A 19,814-nucleotide genomic window follows, 5' to 3' on the forward strand; every position below is an offset into this window, starting at 1 on the left:
CTGTATCGTCTTGCCTAGCAATTACATTAATCAAACTAGAGTTTCAATCCCCCGTCCATTTCCGGATCTCCCTAGACCTCACCTGACTCCGATTTTGTCTAAGTCTAGCCTAGGCTCAATTTTTTTTCAAATCACCCGAAGTTTTCTGGCACGAATTCCTTCCTCGTTGGATTTTTCGTAACGATGGGAATAAGTCGTTACAAGCCTAAATTTTTTAAGTTACTATACAAAAAATTTTCTGACCTATATTCTTTCACCATTGGTTTACCCACAACGATGTTACAAGTTTCTACCTGCATAATTAAGATGATAATTCTCTACCACTTGTTGATGATTATAATTGATTTGGTAAAATTTTGACCATATGAACATTAATTTAAGGTGTAGAATTGGGGATTTTAGACCTAATTTTAAAATTTTTTAAAAAGTGAGGATTTGACCTAGCACTTCAATTCAAAAAAACTTGATTAAAGAAATAGAATTGCGGACTTATGGGTAATCTGATTCTATCTTTTCGTAAGATTTGACTAGGTTGATCGGGAGTTGACTTTTAACAAACTTCTCATTGACCTTGACTTAGGATTGACCTAAAATTTGGGGATTGACTCTGACTAGTATAATTAATGTTGGTTATTGATATTGTGCATAGATCAAGGAATTGGAGATTGTTTTGGTGGAGCATCTTATGTTTTAGGTTTGGGAAGCTTGTCGATTTCAAGCAACTGATACATTTAACCTCTCGAGTGTTTAATTTTCTAAAAAATGTGATTTGAAACTTACGTAATTGCTTTCAAAATACCTGATATGTTATGGGGTCAATGCATACTAATACATATATGCCACTTTGACTAAATTCTGTGAGAAAATATTCACATGTACCCTTCAAATTTTGAACCTAACTTAAAATTACTCTATGCTTATAGTTCCATTTGTGGTCAGTGTCAAATGCTTTTTTTTTTCTCCTAACAGCAAGTGTAATATCAGATCGAAAATTAAACAGAAGGAAAACGTACTACATTTTAGAAAATACAAATGCAAAAGTTGATTCTTTTCCTTCTTCAAATTGAGACTTTGCACAGCAAAGTTAGACTTCAAGAGGTTCCTAAGACACACTGTAAAAATTTAGTCCAATATGGTATTTATATTTATATTGAATTAATAGATATATGATATTTGTAAAAATATAGATTTTTGGTACTTAATCATGATTAATTCATATGTATTTTCATTTTATAAGTTACTAACTATGTAAACTAAAAAGTTATTATAAACATCCAATGTAAATAAATATTTAGCCCTAAGACACAATGGTGGCTCGCATTGTATTGTTCACTCTTCTTTTACTATCGGAGTAATGATAAGAGAGCTATTCCACAAATTAACCAACTTATATGGAGAATCATTTGGACTCTTTTCTATATGGTTAATTATTTCTCAAATACTACTTACACTTAACAAATAAGAGGGAAATGATCAGCTTTATTTTGTACGGAAAAAACAGTACTCTCATTTAAAAATTGTAATTTGAATTCACATTTCGCTGGAGGTTAATCTGCAGCAAAGTAACCAACTAATCTTCCTCTCAATTATGACTGACCAATCATCTTTCACATTGAAAAAGTCAATTATTGACTACATCAATTCATGTATAGTATTATGCATTTAATGAAAAAAAGAAAAATACAACGTAAATCATAGAAGAATTTGTTTATTTATGTAAAAAAAAAATAGGAATTAAAAGATAAAGAATATTGAAGTTAAGTCTATCAAAAGAAAGAGAAAAGAAACAAATTTTCTAGCTCTAGTCCATTAAATAGCACACCAATACTAATAATGAATGCATAAATCAAAGTAAAAGGAAAAAAAAAATCTTTCTCTAATTGTCATCTTCACTTTTGATTAGGAGAGGGTTAAAGATAATATGAAAAGAATAAAAAAGAAGTAAGGTACTTGTGAATAATCCACAAATGCATGTGACAATAGCTCCTAATACTTTTGCGCAGAAAATTGGAACAAAACGGCAAATGGGTTGCCAACTTGCTTGAATATTTCCATTCTTGAGCAGAGAGTAGGTCTCTAATGCTGCAGCACAACTTGCAACAAGTATCATTGTAATAACCTAAACAAATAAAAATAAATAGGGAATAATATAAGCTTTAATTATGGAAAAAAATATAAACGGATTGAGTGCATGATGATATGTTAATGTAGTTATTTATCTTTTTATGTAATAAGAAATCTTGAATAGTTAATTAAAATAAGATAGTTACACAAATTACATCGCACATGTTATGTTATCTTATCCCACTAACACTGAGACATTATTATTAATATCTTTAGTACCAAATATTTTTATGAAAACATTCTCCAATTTGGTAATGTTGTTTTAAATCTTAGACATACTTTTTTAGGTGAATATTTTTCATTACCAACCAAACAACAAAAGATAATTTTCAAGAAGAATTTATTCATAGAAAAAAAAAACTCCTTTGAAAATGTCACCAAAGACAGTGCTCTCATACATAATTTTCCGAAACCCACAGGAAATATATATATATATATATATATATATATATATATATATATGAAGACTTTTGAGGATTAAATTCGAAAAAGTAAAATGTAAAAAATATATTTCTTACTCCCTCCGTCCCTTTTTACTTGTCAAATTTTGACTTGACAAATTTATTAAGAAAACAATGATTGGTATAGTACTATTTTATCCCTATTAATTGATAGAGTCTTAAATATATATACTCACTAACTTTTCAAAGACATTAACTCAATATAAATAAATTGAGGGTATAATAGGAAGAAAATAATTGTTCATCCTTGATTTGTCAAAAATAATACTCCCTCCATTCCATATTAAGTGAATTTGTGAGACAATGCACACATATAAAGAAAAATATTTAAGGACATAATTTGAATCATATTTTCCATTATTGCCCTTTGTAAAATCATAAATATAACTTTGCAAGTAGTGTGATTTATCTCCTAGAAAATATAAAACTTCAATAAATGAAATAAAAAATATGAAAAAAGTTTCAAACATCTATCTTGAACTTTGAACAATTCAATTATTTTGAATAATGAAAAATACCTCAAAAATTCACTTAATATGGAATGGAAGGAGTAAATAAAAAGGGAAATCAAATTAGAAAATATTTGACAAGTAAATAGGGACGGAGGGAGTATGTGAAAAAAAACTGGTATTATCAGAATACATTAATTATAAGATTCGAATAGTAAATATTTGTATTGTTTGAATCTTAACTAGGAGAAAGGTATGAGGTCTCGGGTTCAATTTCAGCGGAGATAAAAATACTAGGTAATTTTTTTTTATTTGTCCTAGCCTTAATAGATAGAGTGGATGATACTTGTTATTGATAGGAAATGACATATATAGAGGCGCATGAAAGTTGATTCAGACACTACGATCATATTAAAAAAAAATAAGGAGAATTAAGTGGAGTACCATATCCAAAACAACGACCATCTTCCATAGACGACTCCCATCAGGAAGAATTATTACTAGAAGGTTGTAAGCAGCTCCAAGAAAGTTCACAGCAATAAAGAACCTGATAATCAAAATTATTATAAGGTTTGTTAATTATAGTTAAGTAATCACACTTTTTGTCATCAAGTAAATATTTTTCAAAATAATATATTGACTTGGAATATATAAAAGTGTGCATGGTAATTGTACTTGCTGGAAATATTTCCTATAAACTAATTAAGGAGAGAAATAAATTATTACCTTCTCTTGATCGTTGATGGTATCTTTGACATTCAAAGTTGTATTATATAATATATGGCAAGAATTTATCCTTACTAAATATATAACATAAGAAAAAGAGCAATTAAGATCTTCCAGATATCTTGCCTATAAAAATAAAAATCCCTTATGTGAAAAAAGAACATAATTTTTTTTTTAAAAAATAATGTAAATGACCTACAAAACTATGATCAACATTAATTGATATCCTGATAAAAATAGTAGTAAGCCAATTACCATTTTTATTATCAATTAAAGTTTATCGCAAAGATTTACTTATAATTACCTTATATATAAGATGATGCACGTACAGGACCTAATTAAACCCTATAACTTAAAATCTCAAACCAAACGGAGATGAATCTAAAATTTTAAGAAGATATATAATAATTCTAAATATACAATAATATGAGTTTTGATAGGTGAAAAATTCTTACTGAAAGCTGTTCCAATTTTTGTATGTTGCTTTGAAAGAGTATCCATTGTTGAAATTCTTGTAAGATGGTAAAAAAGTGTATCCATCTTTTATGTGAACCGTTTGTCTGCTAGACAACATGGTAAGTGCAGCTGCTAACGTTGAAACAAAGATTATGAATCTGACGCCTATCGAAATTTTTGTCTTCGCCATTCTTCCCAGCTTTTATCCATTCAAACAAAAAACAAGAAAATCAGATCAAATTAACATAAGTGAGTAATTTTCAAGTGTTATGTTTCTCAACGTTTTAAGTGAGAATTGCATGCAAACATTTATGGTACTAAAGACATGACTCACCGGTATCGAAATACTTTGAATTTTCCAAAATTTTGGACAAAAGATCTAAGTTTGAGTCTATGATGTCGAAAAAGGGCAATAGTTTTGGTCTAACAAAGCAATATAATGGAGTGAGAAAGCAGACAAAAAAAAAAACCAGAAACGTACAATTTGATTGAGAGGAGCCAATTTAATGGTTGAGTGAGGAGGGATTTAGCAAGAATTTAAGGGAGAAGAAATTTCTAATTTAGGCTTGTTTTTGTTAGGGTAAATTACCCTTTTACACATATTAAGATGCCATATTTACTTTTATTCCCTATTACACCAAAAAATTTCCAAAATCTCTCTTTTTCCTTTAACCCTCTCTCCCTCACTGATACATCACGCCTCCTCCTACATCCTCGCCCTAATTTGCTCGCCTTAATTCGCTCCTCTTCAACCGTTTTTGAGATTTTGAATTTATGAGTACATCTGTTACTCAATTTCAAGGTTCCAACTAAGGTATATTTTAATCTTTCCTTATATGGAATTTCACTTCATCCTCATTCAATTTGATTTCTCCTAAAATTTGTATCGTTTGATTTCTTCTGTAAATCTTTGAAAAATCTTCTAAAATTATTATCATTTGCTTTCTTCTGTAAATCTTTCTATTTTTGTATCTCATACCTTCAATGATACATATGGAATCCGTTCATGGTCTCAAACAGTCCAATAAAAATCAAGGAATTCTTGTTTCACCTGGTTCTGATTCGTCTTAGGAAGGTTACGACGAGGTTAGATCCAAACATCGTAACGATCCAGCAGTGATGGATAAGCTACGTGAGTAATTGAAGTTGAAAGCTACAGTTAAACATGCACCCAAAAAAATAGACAACAAGATTGAAGGGGTTACAACACGCCCTAATCTCCCAAAGGTATGAGTTCAATTAAGGTTTTTTTTTAATGAAAATTTTGTGAAGGTTTTTTGATTCTGGTACATATCGTTTATGTATCAGCTTATCATGTATCAAGCGCTATCTCTTCTGATACATAGTGTCTTTTTTTAAATGCAATTTTTTTTGGAGATTTACTATTTCTGATACATCGTGTTTAAGTGTCAGTTTCTATTGTATTAAGTTTTAATGATTCTGATACATTTACATTTATGTATCAGATTATAATTTATAAAGACTTACTGCTTCTGATACATCTTCTGTATGTATCAGAATCTCATCTCATGAATCAGATATTTTAATGCATATGATACATCGTATTTATGTATAAAGTTCAAGTTGTATTTAACCATTTTCATGTCAATGCAGGGAATGAAATACGTCATCAAGAAGATTCTTTCCCACCCATTGAGATTCAGCACGGCATATATGGCTAATTTTTTTGATGATTTTGAATCATCAATAGGTGAAGAAGGTATAAAGTTATTTAGGCAATCCATATTTGGTCACTACTTAGATATACCAAACTGCAATTTTTAAGGGCAATTCATCAAATGCCTCTTACTTCTTGAGGTAGAGAAAAAAAATAAAGAAGAATTGCACATTCGTCAAGTGCAGGGTAATATACTACGATTTACAATAAATGATTTTGCTATCATTACTGGTTTGCGATGTACCGGTAATGTAACACCCCTCAAAATTTTCCCCTAAGATTTGGACCTTCCTTGTACACGTGTAGGGTCTAATTCAATTATTTTGAAGTATGTGCTGGAGTTAAGATGAGTCCCTGAGTAATTGAAGAGTGTTGGAGGCGATGTGGGGTCACAGAGGACCCCTAGGGCCAAGCTAAGTCCAAAACGGTTCGTCGTGGCTAAGATGAGTTCGTGTATGGGGTCAACTTCTAATGACCTTATCATTTGAAAGACAATAATCTGGGTGGCCCACGATCCATCAAATTAAAGGTCGTCGAGTCTTCTTTCCAACGCCACCAAGAATGTAACTTTTGGAGTTCGGAGTCAAAAGATATGTCGATCCTAAGATGAACTAGCACAACAGGGATTTTCAGGCCTGGGGTTCAACTACTAGAAATCTGGGCTTAGCGCCGCAGTGGCGCGATGCAGCACTATCGCGCCAGGAACACGCCTCAGTAGTTTGGCCCCTGGCGCTGTAAGATTTGGCCTTGACGCTGTAAGGGCGCGATGTGCCACTATCGTGACAAGAATGTGCCTCAGTAGTTTTGTCCTTGGCGCGGCGCACCACTAATAAATGTGCAGGTTTTAGGCGTGATCCGCCTGGCGCTGCACTGGCGCGATGCGCCACTATCGCGCCAGGAGCATTTTTAGCCTATTTTCAGAACTTTTGGGAAGGGGCAATTTGGAAATTCACCCAAATTATATATGTATCATCCTTGGGCATTTTGGGATTATAATTTGCAGCCCCACTCTCTCTCTAGAAAAGCCCTAGAAAACTCTCTTCTTCTTCTTCTTCTTCTTCTTCTCAATTTTATCAAGAATTGTTCCAAGAGCTTCAAGATTTGAGTTCTCCATTGAAGACCCAACAATAAGGTTTTCTTCAAGTCTTCACTAAGGTATGTAAGGCTATCCAAAACATGGGTTGATTCCACCCATGTGCCCTACTCTCGCTTTGAGGTTAGATGTCCATGAAAATGGAGTTTCTTGGTGTGGTTTATGCTTGAACGAGTTTTGTCTCCTATTTATTTAATTCCTTATGTGTTGAGGTTGTTGAGCTAAGAAGTTCCAAAAATCTTCATGTTAGTATAAGTTGATGGAGATGACTTGTTAATATGCTTTGTTGATTTCCTTAACCATGTGTTTATGTTGAATGTGTCAATTTCCTTAAATGTGATATCCCTCTTGAATTGTTGGTTTAAAACCTTAGAGTTGTAACGAGTCCTAAGGAGGTGATAAATGAGGCGAGATTGGTTTGTTATGTTTGTGGGATGTTGTAAATGCTTGTTAAAATTAGGCTTGATTGAGTTGATTGGAGGATAGAATTGACGAGTGGACAAGGTCCTAAATGAGACTTGCCATTATGACTTGATTGAGTTGAGATGAGAATAAAGTTGATGATTTGGCAAGGTTCTAAATAAAACTAGCCGTGAGGGCTTGTTTGAGATGATTGGATGGAGTCTTATGAGCATAGAGTCATGGGAGGAGTATCGAGCACCGAGGCGGGTGAGAGTATAGTCCGTACTCAAACCCCAGTAACTACGCCGCCAACGTAGGTAGGGATGGAACCGTTAAAGTCGGATGCTTCCCATGGGATCTAACCGTTAAAGTCAGATATTTCCCATTTATTTGTCCTGAAATAATAGGACTTGACTAATCGATGGAATCCATGATTAGGGAGGCGTTCATGCCCTGGCAAGGTATGGACGGACGTGACAACAACGTCTAATTGTTGTACTATCACTGGCTCATAAGTGATGGTTGTCAGATAAGAGAAACTCCCATTTAGGTCTTGCTAGTACTCTGAGTCAGTTGAGTTGAGTGGCATGAGACTTGGTCCGGTCTAAAACACTTCTTGTTAGACTTAGGACCCTTGAGTGAGCTGTTACTTAAATCATGAGTTGAGATTTGCGAGCTAGATAAACCCTTATCTGATGATTGTTTTATTCGGCCATTTTACATACTCGTACATTCCATGTACTGACGTCATTTGGCCTGCATCGTTTTATGATGCAGCGACAGGTACTAAAGATCATCAATCGGCGCTCTGTTGAAGATCCACATACACTTCCATCCAGTTGGTGTGTCCTCCTAGTTTCCCGAGGATGTTGAGCTTTCTCGTATAGTTTTGTTGTCGTTTCCTTTATTTTGATTGTTGGTAGCCATGGGCTTATCATTGGCACCTTCTAGACTTTGATAGAGGCTTCATAGACTAGAGTGTGGAAAGGTTGGACTGCTATTTTTGAGAAGTCTTATTATAACTGTTTTGATGAGTTGATAGTAATTGGCCCTCGGCCCTTATATTATGAATAGTGTGTCTATGATTGAGTCTTCCTCTGAGTGAATATGAATGAATGATAGTGTGACTGAATCAGGTGGTTCACTTGAAGGCCAGAAGTGACTTTCGAGTGCCGGTCGTGCCTAGGGTATCCTTCCGGGGCATAACAAATATGGTATCAGAGCACAGAGTTCAAGTGTCCTAGGGAGTCTATGAAGCCGTGTCTAGTAGAGTCTTGCTTATGGGTGTGTTGTGCACCACACTTATAATCAAAAGGCTATAAGACATTAGGAATTGTTTCACTTCTTTCATACTCTGGAATTCGTGTGATAGAGTTAAACTCTATAAAACTCCTTTCTAATTCGTGCGTTTGTACGTTACAGATGATGCCTCCTAAACGTACGGCTAGCCAGAGAAATGTTGACAATGCCGAGATGCACCAATAAGAGGTACGCCCAGCAAGGGCTAGAGGCCAACCTGCGAGATATGCAGAGGTACCTCAAGTGCCTGCTACTCCGCCTGCGCCCACATCAGAGGCAAAATTTTGAAGGGAGATTGCAATGCTCACGCAATTAATGGCTTCCCGAAATGGTAACCAAAGTTCGCCGACTCTTAGCTCTAGTTCCCAAGAGCCATCTGCTGCCACTAGAATTAGAGACTTTCTGAGAATTAATCCGCCGGCATTCACGGGTTCTAAGGTTGATGAAGACCCCTAAAATTTTATCGATGAGATATGGAAAATTTTAAAAGCTATGCATGCTACGGAAATTGAGGGGGTTGAGTTGGTGTCTTATCAACTCAAAGATGTGGCAAACATTTGGTATAACCAATGGGAACAAGGTAGAGGTGAGGATGCTGAACCTGCTACGTGGGATGAATTTGAAAGAGCTTTTCTTGACCACTTCTTTCCTCGAGAATTGAGGGAAGCGAAGGTGGAAGAGTTTGTAAACCTGAAATAAGAAGGCATGACTGTTAAGGAGTATGGCCTGAAGTTCATCCAGCTGTCCAGGTATGCTCCAAAAATGATCCCAGATATGAGGTCAAAGATGAGGAAGTTCGTCTCCGGGTTAGGGAGGCATGTGAAGAAGGAGTGCAAAGCGGCATTGTTAATCTCCGATATGGATATTTCTAGATTAATGGTGTATGCTCAACAGGTGGAGGATGAGAAGAGAAAGGACAGAGAGGAGCATATGAGCAAGAAGGCAAGATCAGCGGGCCATGAGGATGAACAGAGGCAAAATAAGGGCAACAGGTCCTTCTTCCAGAAGAGGCCTCCCAACTATGCCTCGTCCACAACAAGTGCACCTATGCCGCAGAACAGGTATGATCGGCAGGGACAGAGTCGCCAGAGTTTCAGACCCCAAGGTTCTCAATCCCATACTAGTGTGAGTCAAGGTTCGAGAGGGAAGCCACCATGCGGCAAGTGCGGTAGGTTCCACTTAGGAGAGTGTAGAGCGGGGAGGGTTGGTTGTTATAAATGCGGCCAAATGGACCATTTTCATAGGAAGTGTCCAACACGGGGAAACAGAGCCCAGTATTCTACCACTGCACCACCGACTAGAGGTAATCAGAGGGGCACTACTTCCGGCACCAGCGGAGGTACAAACCGTTTATATGCCATGGGTAGTCGCCAAGATCAAGAGAACTCTCCAAACGTCGTGACGAGTATAATTCGAGTCTCTTCTCTTGACTGTTATGTTTTGATGGATCCGGGTGCCACACTATCCTTTGTAACTCCTTACGTGGCTAGTAAATTCAATAAAATTCTTGAATGTCTTCTTGAGCCCTTCAGTGTAGCTACTCTTGTCGGTGATTCTGTTTTAGCTGAGAGAGTCTATAGAGGTTGCACTGTGTCAATTCATCACAGGGATACCTTAGCTGACTTGGTTGAGTTGGACATGGTTGATTTCGATGTGATCCTTGGCATGGACTGGCTTCATGACTGTTATGCCTCTATTGATTATAGGACTTAGATTGTTAAGTTCAAATTCCCGAATGAGGCAGCCATAAAGTGGAAGGGGAGTCCTGTCGTGCCTAAGGGTAAGTTTATTTCTTACCTTAGGTCCAGGAAGCTAATCTCAAAAGGGTGTGTTTATCACATTGTCCGAGTGAAAGATGACAATATTGAGTCCCTACCCTTTGAGTAAGTTCTTGTTGTCAACGAGTTTCCTGACATTTTTCTTGAAGATCTGCCTAGAGTCCCTCCAGATAGGGAGATCGACTTTGGGATTGATGTTTTTCCTGATACCCAGCCTATCTCAATCCCTTCATATAGAATGGCTCCGGCCGAGTTGAAGGAGTTGAAAGAAAAGTTGAAAGACTTTTTAGATAAGGGATTTATTAGGCCGAGTGTCTCACCATGGGGTGCTCCGGTCCTATTTGTGCGAAAGAAGGATGGGTCCCTTAGAATGTGTATTGACTACAGGCAGCTGAATAAGGTCACCATAAAGAATAAATACCCTCTTCCCAGAATAGACGACTTATTTGATCAACTTCAGGGTGCCACTTACTTCTCAAATATATACCTAAGATCGGGCTACCACCAGTTGAAAGTGAGGGAGTGCGATATTCCAAAGACAGCATTTCGGACCCGCAATGGCCACTTTGAATTTTTGGTCATGTCCTTTGGGTTGACTAATGCCTCCGCAGCTTTTATGGATCTCATGAACCGGGTATTTAAACCATATCTTGATATGCTTGTGATTGTATTCATAGATGATATTTTGGTTTACTCCAAGAATGAGGAGGAGCACGCCCATCATCTTAGAGTCGTCTTGTAAACTCTGAAGGACCAGGTATTGTATGCAAAGTTCTCCAAATGTGAATTTTGGCTTGCATCAGTGGCTTTCCTAGGCCATATTGTATCTGGAGATGGTATTCAGGTTGATGCTCAGAAAATTGAGGTAGTGAAGAATTGGCCTAGACCTACATCCCCGACAGAGATAAGAAGCTTCTTGGGTTTGGCAGGTTATTATCGAAGGTTTGTAGAGGGATTCTCATCCATATCATCACCATTGATTAAGCTGACCCAAAAGAAGGCTAAGTTCCAATGGTCTGATGCTTGTGAGGAGAGTTTCCAGAAATTGAAGACCAAGCTAACCACTGTTCCTGTCTTGACCTTACCCGATGGAACAGAGGGATTTGTAGTCTACTTTGATGCATCCAGAATTGGTTTGGGCTATGTGTTGATGCATAGGGGGAAGGTGATAGCCTATGCTTCAAGACAGCTTAAGGTTCATGAGAGGAACTACCCAACTTATGACCTTGAGCTGACAGCTATGGTATTTGCGCTTAAAATTTGGCGCCATTACTTGTATGGGGCGCATGTTGATGTGTTCACCGATCACAAGAGCTTACAATACGTCTTTAGCCAGAAGGAACTCAAACTGAGGCAAAGAAGATGGCTCGAGCTGCTCAAGGACTATGATATGAGCATCCTCTACCATCCAGGTAAAACTAATGTTGTTGCTGATGCTCTTAGAAGGTTGTCTATGGGTAGCACTGCCCATGTGGAGGAAGGAAAGAAGGAATTGGCAAAGGAGGTACATACATTAGCCCGATTGGGAGTTCGTTTGGAAGAGAACAATGAGGGCGGAGTTACTGTTTAGGATGGGTCTACATCCTCACTTGTGGCAGAGGTAAAGGAGAAACAAGACCAAAATCCCGTCCTTCTCAAATTGAAGGGAGTTGTTCACAAATAAGAGGTAATGGTTTTTACCAAAGGGGGAGATGGTGTGTTGAGGTACCAAAATAGGTTGTGTGTACCTGATGTCGATGATGTTCGAGAGAGGATTATGGACGAAGCTCATAGTTACAAATACTCTATTCATCCAGGCTCTACGAAAATGTACCATGACTTAAGGGAAATCTATTGGTGGAGTGGGATGAAGAGAAATATTGCGGAATTCGTTTCCAAGTGCCCGAATTGTCAACAGGTAAAGGTTGAGCATCAAAGGCCATGTGGTTTAGCTCAAAATATAGAAATTCCAGAATAGAAGTGGGAGATGATCAACATGGACTTTATCATAGGCTTGCCGAAGTCCCGAAAGCAACACGATTTGATTTGGGTGATTGTGGATAGAATGACGAAATCAGCTCACTTCTTGTCAGTTAAGACTACGGACACCGCAGAGGATTATGCAAAATTATATATACAGGAGATCATCAGATTGCATGGGGTCCCTTTGTCTATCATCTCAGACAAATGAGCCTAATTCACTTCCCAATTTTAGAAATCCTTTTAGAAGGGATTAGGTTCGAAGGTGAACTTGAGTACGACCTTTCATCCCAAGACAGATGGCCAAGCAGAGTGCACCATCTAGACATTGGAAGATATATTGAGGGCATGTGTGCTCGACTTCAAAGGAAATTAGGATGATCACTTACCTCTCATAGAGTTTATATATAATAATAGTTATCATGCGAGCATTCAAATGGCTCCTTATGAAGCTTTGTATGGGAGGAGGTGTAGATCGCCAATTGGATGGTTTGAGGTTGGTGAAGTTGAGTTGATTGGACCTGATTTTGTTCACCAAGCCATGGAGAAGGTGAGAGTCATTCAAGATAGGCTAAAGACAGCCCAAAGCCGCCAAAAATCTTACACCGATGTGAGGAGGAGAGACTTAGAGTTTGAGGTGGATGATTGGGTGTATTTGAAAATGTCACCCATGAAGGGTGTCATGAGTTTTGGAAAGAAGGGGAAACTTAGTCCTCGATATATTGGTCCTTACCAGATTGCGAGGCGGATTAGGAGTATTGCCTATGAGTTGGAGTTACCCTCAGAGCTAGCCTCTATTCATCTGGTGTTCCACGTTTAGATGTTGAAAAAGTGCTTGGGCGATCCCTCATTGGTAGTCCCCATTGATAGTATTGGAGTTAAGGACAGTTTATCCTATGAAGAGGTTCCGGTCTAAATTCTTGATCGCCAAATCCGTAAATTGAGGAACAAAGAAATCGCTTCAGTTAAACTCCTATGGAGAAATCAATTTGTTGAGGAAGCCACATGGGAAGCGGAGGAAGACATGAAATCTAAATATCCACATCTATTCGTGCCTACCGACGAGAATGTTGAAGGTAATGTTTATTTCCTTGACTTGAATTTGTTTGCGCATTATGAGTTTGATTGGTAATTTGTTCGAGAATTTGATTGGTTGAATGACTGAAATTTTGATTGTGATTTGTACCCCAAGTCCATTCTTGGTTGCTCTTCATTCGAGGATAAATGATCCCAAGGGAGAGATAATGTAATACCCCTCAAAAATTTTCCCTATAATTCGGACCTTCCTTGTACACGCATAGGGTCTAACTCAATTATTTTAAAGTATGTGCTGGAGTTAAGATGAGTCCCTGAGTAATTAAAGAGTGTTGGAGGCGATGTGGGGTCATAGAGGACCCCTAGGACCAAGCTAAGTCAAAAAAGGTTCATCGTGGCTAAGTAGGATGAGTTCGTATATAGGATCGACTTCTAATGACCCTATCTTTTGAAAGACGACAATCTAGGTGGCCCATGACCTATCAAATTAAAGGTCATTGAGTCTTCTTTCCAATGCCACTAAGAATGTAACTTTTGGAGTTTGGAGTCAAAAGATATGTCGATCCTAAGATGAACTAGCACAACAGGGATTTTCAGGCCTGGGGTTCAACTACTGGAAATCTGGGCTTGGCGCCGCAGTGGCGCGATGCGCCACTATCATGCCAGGAACACGCCTCAGTAGTTTGGTCCCTGGAGCAGTGCGCCACTACGAGGTATGCAGGGTTTTCAAACCAATTTCCAGAACCCAGAAAGATTTGGCCTTGGCGCTGTAAGGACGCGATGCGCCACTATCGCGCCAAGAATGTGCCTCAGTAGTTTGGTCCTTGGCGCGGCGCACCACTAACAGATGTGCAGGTTTTAGGCATGATCGGCCTAGCGCTGCACTGGCACAACGCGCCACTATCGCGCCAAGAGCATTTTTAGCCTATTTTCAGAACTTTTGGGAATGGGCAATTTGGGAATTCACCCAAATTATATATGTATCATCCTTGGGCATTTTGGGATCACAATTTGTAGCCCTACTCTCTCTCTAGAAAAGCCCTAGAAAACTCTCTCTTCTTCTTCTTCTTCTTCTTTTTCTTCTTCTTCTTCTTCTTCTCTATTTCCATCAAGAATTGTTCCAAGAGCTTCAAGATTTGAGTTCTCCATTGAAGACCCAACCACAAGGTTTTCTTCAAGTCTTCACTAAGGTTTGTAAGGCTATCCTAAACATGGGTTAATTCCACCCATGTGCCCTACTCTCGCTTTGAGGTTAGATGTCTATGAAAATAGAGTTCCTTGGTGTGGTTTATGCTTGAACGAGTTTTGTCTCCTATTTATTTGATTCCTTATGTGTTGAGGTTGTTGAGCTAAGAAGTTCCAAAAATCTTCATGTTAGTATAAATTGATGGAGATGACTTGTTAATATGCTTTGTTGATTTCCTTAACCATGTGTTTATGTTGAATGTGCCAATTTCCTTAAATGTGATATCCCTCTTGAATTGTTGGTTTAAAACCTTAGAGTTATAACGAGTCCTAAGGAGGTGATAAATGAGGCGAGATTGATTTGTTATGTTTGTGGGATGTTGTAAATGCTTGTTAAAATTAGGCTTGATTGAGTTGATTGGAGGATAGAATTAACGAGTGGACAAGGTCCTAAATGAGACTTGCCATTATGACTTGATTGAGTTGAGATGAGAATAAAGTTGATGAGTTGGCAAGGTTCTAAATGAAACTAGCCTTGAGGGCTTGTTTGAGATGATTGGATAGAGTCTTATGAGCATAGAGTCATGGGAATAGTATCGAGCATTGAGGCGGGTGAGAGTATAGTCCATACTCGAACCCCAGAAACTACGCCGCCAATATAGGTAGGGATGGAACCGTTAAAGTCGGATGCTTCCCATGGGATCGAATCGTTAAAGTCAGATATTTCCTATTTATTTTTCTTGAAATGATAGGACTTGACTAATCGATGGAATCCATGATTAGGGAGGCGTTCATGCCCTGGCAAGGTATGGACAGACGTGGCAACAACATCTGATTGTTGTACTATCACTGGCTCATAAGTGATGGTTGTCGGATATAAGAAACTCCCATTTAGGTCTTGCTAGTACTCTGAGTCAATTGAGTTGAGTGGCATGAGATTTCGTCCGGTCTAAAACACTTCTTGTTAGACTTAGGACCCTTGAGTGACCTGTTACTTAAATCATAAGTTGAGATTTGTGAGCTAGATAAACCCTTATCTGATGATTGTTTTATTCGGCCATTTTACATACTCATACATTCCATGTACTGACACCATTTGGCCTTCATCGTTTTATGATGCAGCGACAGGTACTAGAGATCATCAACCGGCGCTCTGTTGAAGATCCACATACACTTCCAGCCAGTTGGTGAGTCCTCCTAGTTTCCGGAGGATGTTGAGCTTTCTCGTATAGTTTTGTTGTCGTTTCCTTTATTTTGATTGTTGGTAGCCATGGGCTTGTCATTGGCACCTTCTAGACTTTGATAGAGGCTTCATAGACTAGAGTGTGGGAAGGTTGGACTGCTATTTTTGAGAAGTCTTATTATAACTATTTTGATGAGTTGATAGTAAAGTGCCCTCGGCCCTTATATTATGAATAGTGTGTGTATGATTGAGTCTTCCTCTGAGTGAATATGAATGAATGATAGTGTGACTGAATTAGGTGGTTCGCTTGAAGGCCAGAAATGGCTTTCGAGTGCCGGTCGCGCCTAGGATACCCTCTCAGGGCGTGACAGGTAATATCAATGACTTTCGGTACTCTGATTACCCAACAAGTAGATTATTGTCTTTATATTTTCCTGGTGCCAAAAATGGGGTCAACAAAGCTCATTTTATTGAGCGTTTTCTGGTTGGAGGATGGAAAACAAATGAAAATGCTGTTCAGATGGCCATTCTCTACTTAATCCACACTTTTATTTTTTCTCAACTAGGTGATGCACCTATATATGTTGATGAATTTAAGATGGTAGAATATGGTAGGTATGAGCAATACCCATGGGGGGAAATAGCATTTTCCAAATTGATAAAAGGAATGCGGCAGGAGTTTTCAAATGCCAAACAAATGTATCGTCTAGGTGGCATGCCATACGCTCTGAATGCATGGATATATGAATGTGCATCTCAAGTGCCCTCTGAAATTGCTGTAAGAGTGGGTAATAAAATTCCCAAAATTCTTAACTGGCGTGTTGTTGCCGTGAAGCCAAAATTTGAGTCCTTCATGTCTACCATCTTCAGTGAGGTACATGCATTGAAGATTATTCGTTTATGCACTGATTCATTATGCATAACATCTAAGATATATTATATATTCATGACCTTGATACAGTATAATTTGATTCATAAAGTAGATGTATCAGCTCATATATTTATGTATTAGGTTATAAATGTATCAAGATATAATGTATCTGATACATCTACTTTATGTATCAAATGAAAATGTATCAAGCTATAACCTTTCTGATACATATAATTGTATGTAGCAGAAACTCATTTATCAGTATTTATAGCTCATGAAAAATCTATCTTATGTATCAAATTATAATGTATCAAGAATTACATCTCATGATACATCTGCATTTATGTATCAGATTCTACTACTTCAGATAATGTTGTTTTTCTATCAATTTCTCATGTATCAAGGATTAATGTTTTTGATACATCATGTTTATGTATCAGAATTAACATGTATCAATTATTCACTTATTTTCTGACAAGCAATCAATCTTTTTTGTAGTATCGATGCTCCAACATTGTCCAATCTCAACATGAAATGGAATCTATTGTCATTCGTGGCAGTCAACAGAAACCTGAAGCTTCAACATCAGCTGCCAAGGTCAATTTCAGAAAACCTCATGAAGTCCCCGAATTTGAGGACTTTTCAACAACACCACCCACAGAATTATTAAAAAGATCTAGTCATGTCGCTGATACATCTTCTCCACCTCCTTCCAAAAGAATGAAGACTTCCCCTACTAAAGAGTCAATTCAAGTAGAAACAACCAACATGCATAAGGATTTCATACCACCAAATGAATCAGAAAAGCCTGTTTCTCTTGACAATGTACCAGCGGCGAAGTCAATGGTAGGAGGTGAATCTTCCGGTCATTCGGATTAAATTGTTCATATGCAATTCAAAGCATTGAAGAAGTCCATAAAGAAGTCTCTAAAGAGATACGTAAGTAATTACTTTAAGATGTATCACATACAATATACTTTTAACTAGGTGATACATTCTGATTTTTTATATACATGTATCAAGGATGACCGGAAGTTTAAGCGTTTGGAGAATAAAATTGATTCAAATCATATTGATCTTTTGAAAGACATCGACAGTATGGCGAACCGAATGACTGGCACATCATCTCAACTTAAAATAGATGATTTTGATCAAATATTCCATGTGGTTGAACAACAACAAGCACCTACTGGATTGAAGGTGCACAATTTTGCAAATAAATCTGACCCACCCCAACAAAATGACCAATCTAATGTCCAGGAAGATATTAAGGTACATACATCACGTAATATTTGATATTTATGCTTTTAAACTTCTAGATACTTTTCATTGTCATGTATCATATGTAAATGTTATTATGTTATTAGGGACCTGAACCATCCACCATAATAAAACAGGTGGACAATATATCAGAACAAAACATTTCATTAGATGTTCCAGAATCATTTGATCAGCAGGTTTCTTCTGATACATTAAAGGTAATGTATCAGAAACAAATTGATGACCAATTTGATGCTATATATATTATATAAGCTCAACCTTTTTAAATATATAGATATCTAGATATTTAGTACATATATATCATAAGTAAATGTTATTATGTTTCCAGAAAGATGAACCATCCGTCAAGATACAAAAGGTGGATGATGTATTAGAATATAACATTGTAGCAGATAATGTATGATATCAGCAGTTTTTTTATTAAGTAATTGTTTTTTTAAGATAATATATGATATCAGCAGTTTTTTTATTAAGTAATTGTTTTTTTAATTTTTGTAAGAACCAGAAATATTAATTTTTACACCACAATTGAAGGATGTATCAGCACACCAAATGGAACCACAAAGAGCAGATACTGATCAGCTTATTGCTGATTCTGATACATTACAAGTAATGTATCAAAACATTATTGAGATAAAGTCAACATTAATAAGTTTTGTAATGACGTTATACATTATATGTAGAACACTGCATAGAAAGATGGAAGAGTAGCCATTGATAAAACTGACGAAGTAGAAGAGCAAGTTGAGGAGATTGAAAAAGAAAAAATCAAACCAAGCACATCAGAATCCAATACTTCAGCACCATTTTCGACCGAAACTCTGGATGTGATAGATGCTCTAATATACGGACTTTTATTACCAGCCATGCCATTGACCGCTGTTAGTCATGAGCAAGTAGTTCAGCATGAATGTCTATTACGCAATAGCCAGCTACCAACCACTCTTCCATCAAAACCCAATGTATTGTCTGACGATGCGAAGACACCATTTTAAAGAAGAAGGATTCCTTCGAAGATCTTACAATCGCCGTATCTTTCAAACTTTGGGTCGAGTGAAAAGGGTAAGGAAAAATTATCATCTGTTATGCATTAGACACACCCTTTTGAAGGTTTTGGTATATGCTATCATCCCCCATCCGAGCTTTTCACAGGCTACTCTCAATGGATAGATAAAGGACTACTAAAATCGCATGGCAACAAGTAAGTATGATATATACAACTTATATCCATACAAGTTGTGTATTATATTTGTTATATTATTTAACTACAAGCTTCCATTCAGGAAATCGAAGGAGGATCATTACAGATCTAAGTGTTCTTCATTTGGCTTTGAAAAAATGGACTTTGTAGTGGCATTTCCTAAAAATAAGAACTGGTTCTACCTAATTTCACAGCCGAATAGATGCTGGAACGATGAGGTAAAAATTTCATCATAAAGAATATGATACAAGTCATACTTACTATCTGATACATACAGATTAATGTATCTGATACATATATAATCTGATACATGATGTTTGTTGTTATATAACTAATACTTTCTTAAAATGTGCAGCACATCGATGTAATATTTTACTACCTTCAAAAGAAATTGAAGATACAGTTGAGCAATAAGTATCGATACACAACGACAAACTACATTTTCAAAATTTACATCGAATATGCACACACACGCTACTATCACATTCCACCTGACATTTCTACCCAAGAAGATATGGCAAGGGCCACTGTTACAGCTCATCACGAGAGATCCGTGAAGAACATAATAAGAGGTTTCTCAATACCAGCTGGGTTGCCCTGGCATTTGGTAGATGAGGTATACATTTCAGTAAA

At 37.1% G+C, this 19,814-nt stretch overlaps 1 protein-coding gene across 1 annotated transcript; it reads right to left on the reverse strand.

Moving 5' to 3' along the window:
- Positions 1-1,876: 1,876 nt before the first annotated feature.
- On the reverse strand, positions 1,877-4,636 carry LOC129890478 (CASP-like protein 1C1). The gene is made up of 4 exons (XM_055966024.1): positions 4,551-4,636; positions 4,216-4,415; positions 3,479-3,581; positions 1,877-2,119 (listed from the first exon to the last, which is right to left on the reverse strand). The coding sequence occupies exons 2-4, from the start codon at positions 4,404-4,406 to the stop codon at positions 1,877-1,879; spliced, it is 537 nt and encodes a 178-aa protein (XP_055821999.1). The 5' UTR covers positions 4,407-4,415; positions 4,551-4,636.
- Between the last annotated feature and the right edge of the window lie 15,178 nt (positions 4,637-19,814).

The sequence above is a fragment of the Solanum dulcamara genome, chromosome 5 (genome assembly GCF_947179165.1).
Source record: "Solanum dulcamara chromosome 5, daSolDulc1.2, whole genome shotgun sequence".
Taxonomy (NCBI): domain Eukaryota; kingdom Viridiplantae; phylum Streptophyta; class Magnoliopsida; order Solanales; family Solanaceae; genus Solanum; species Solanum dulcamara.

What these genes read in the sequence shown, in the direction of transcription:
- LOC129890478 (XM_055966024.1), bottom strand. Translation starts at nt 4,406, where the DNA reads ATGGCGAAGACAAAAATTTCGATAGGCGTCAGATTCATAATCTTTGTT. An exon ending in AAAAATTGGAACAGCTTTCA is followed by an intron (nt 3,582 to 4,215) that starts GTAAGAATTTTT and finishes TTTGATTATCAG; the next exon opens with GTTCTTTATTGCTGTGAACT. An exon ending in TGGTCGTTGTTTTGGATATG is followed by an intron (nt 2,120 to 3,478) that starts GTACTCCACTTA and finishes TTATTTGTTTAG; the next exon opens with GTTATTACAATGATACTTGT.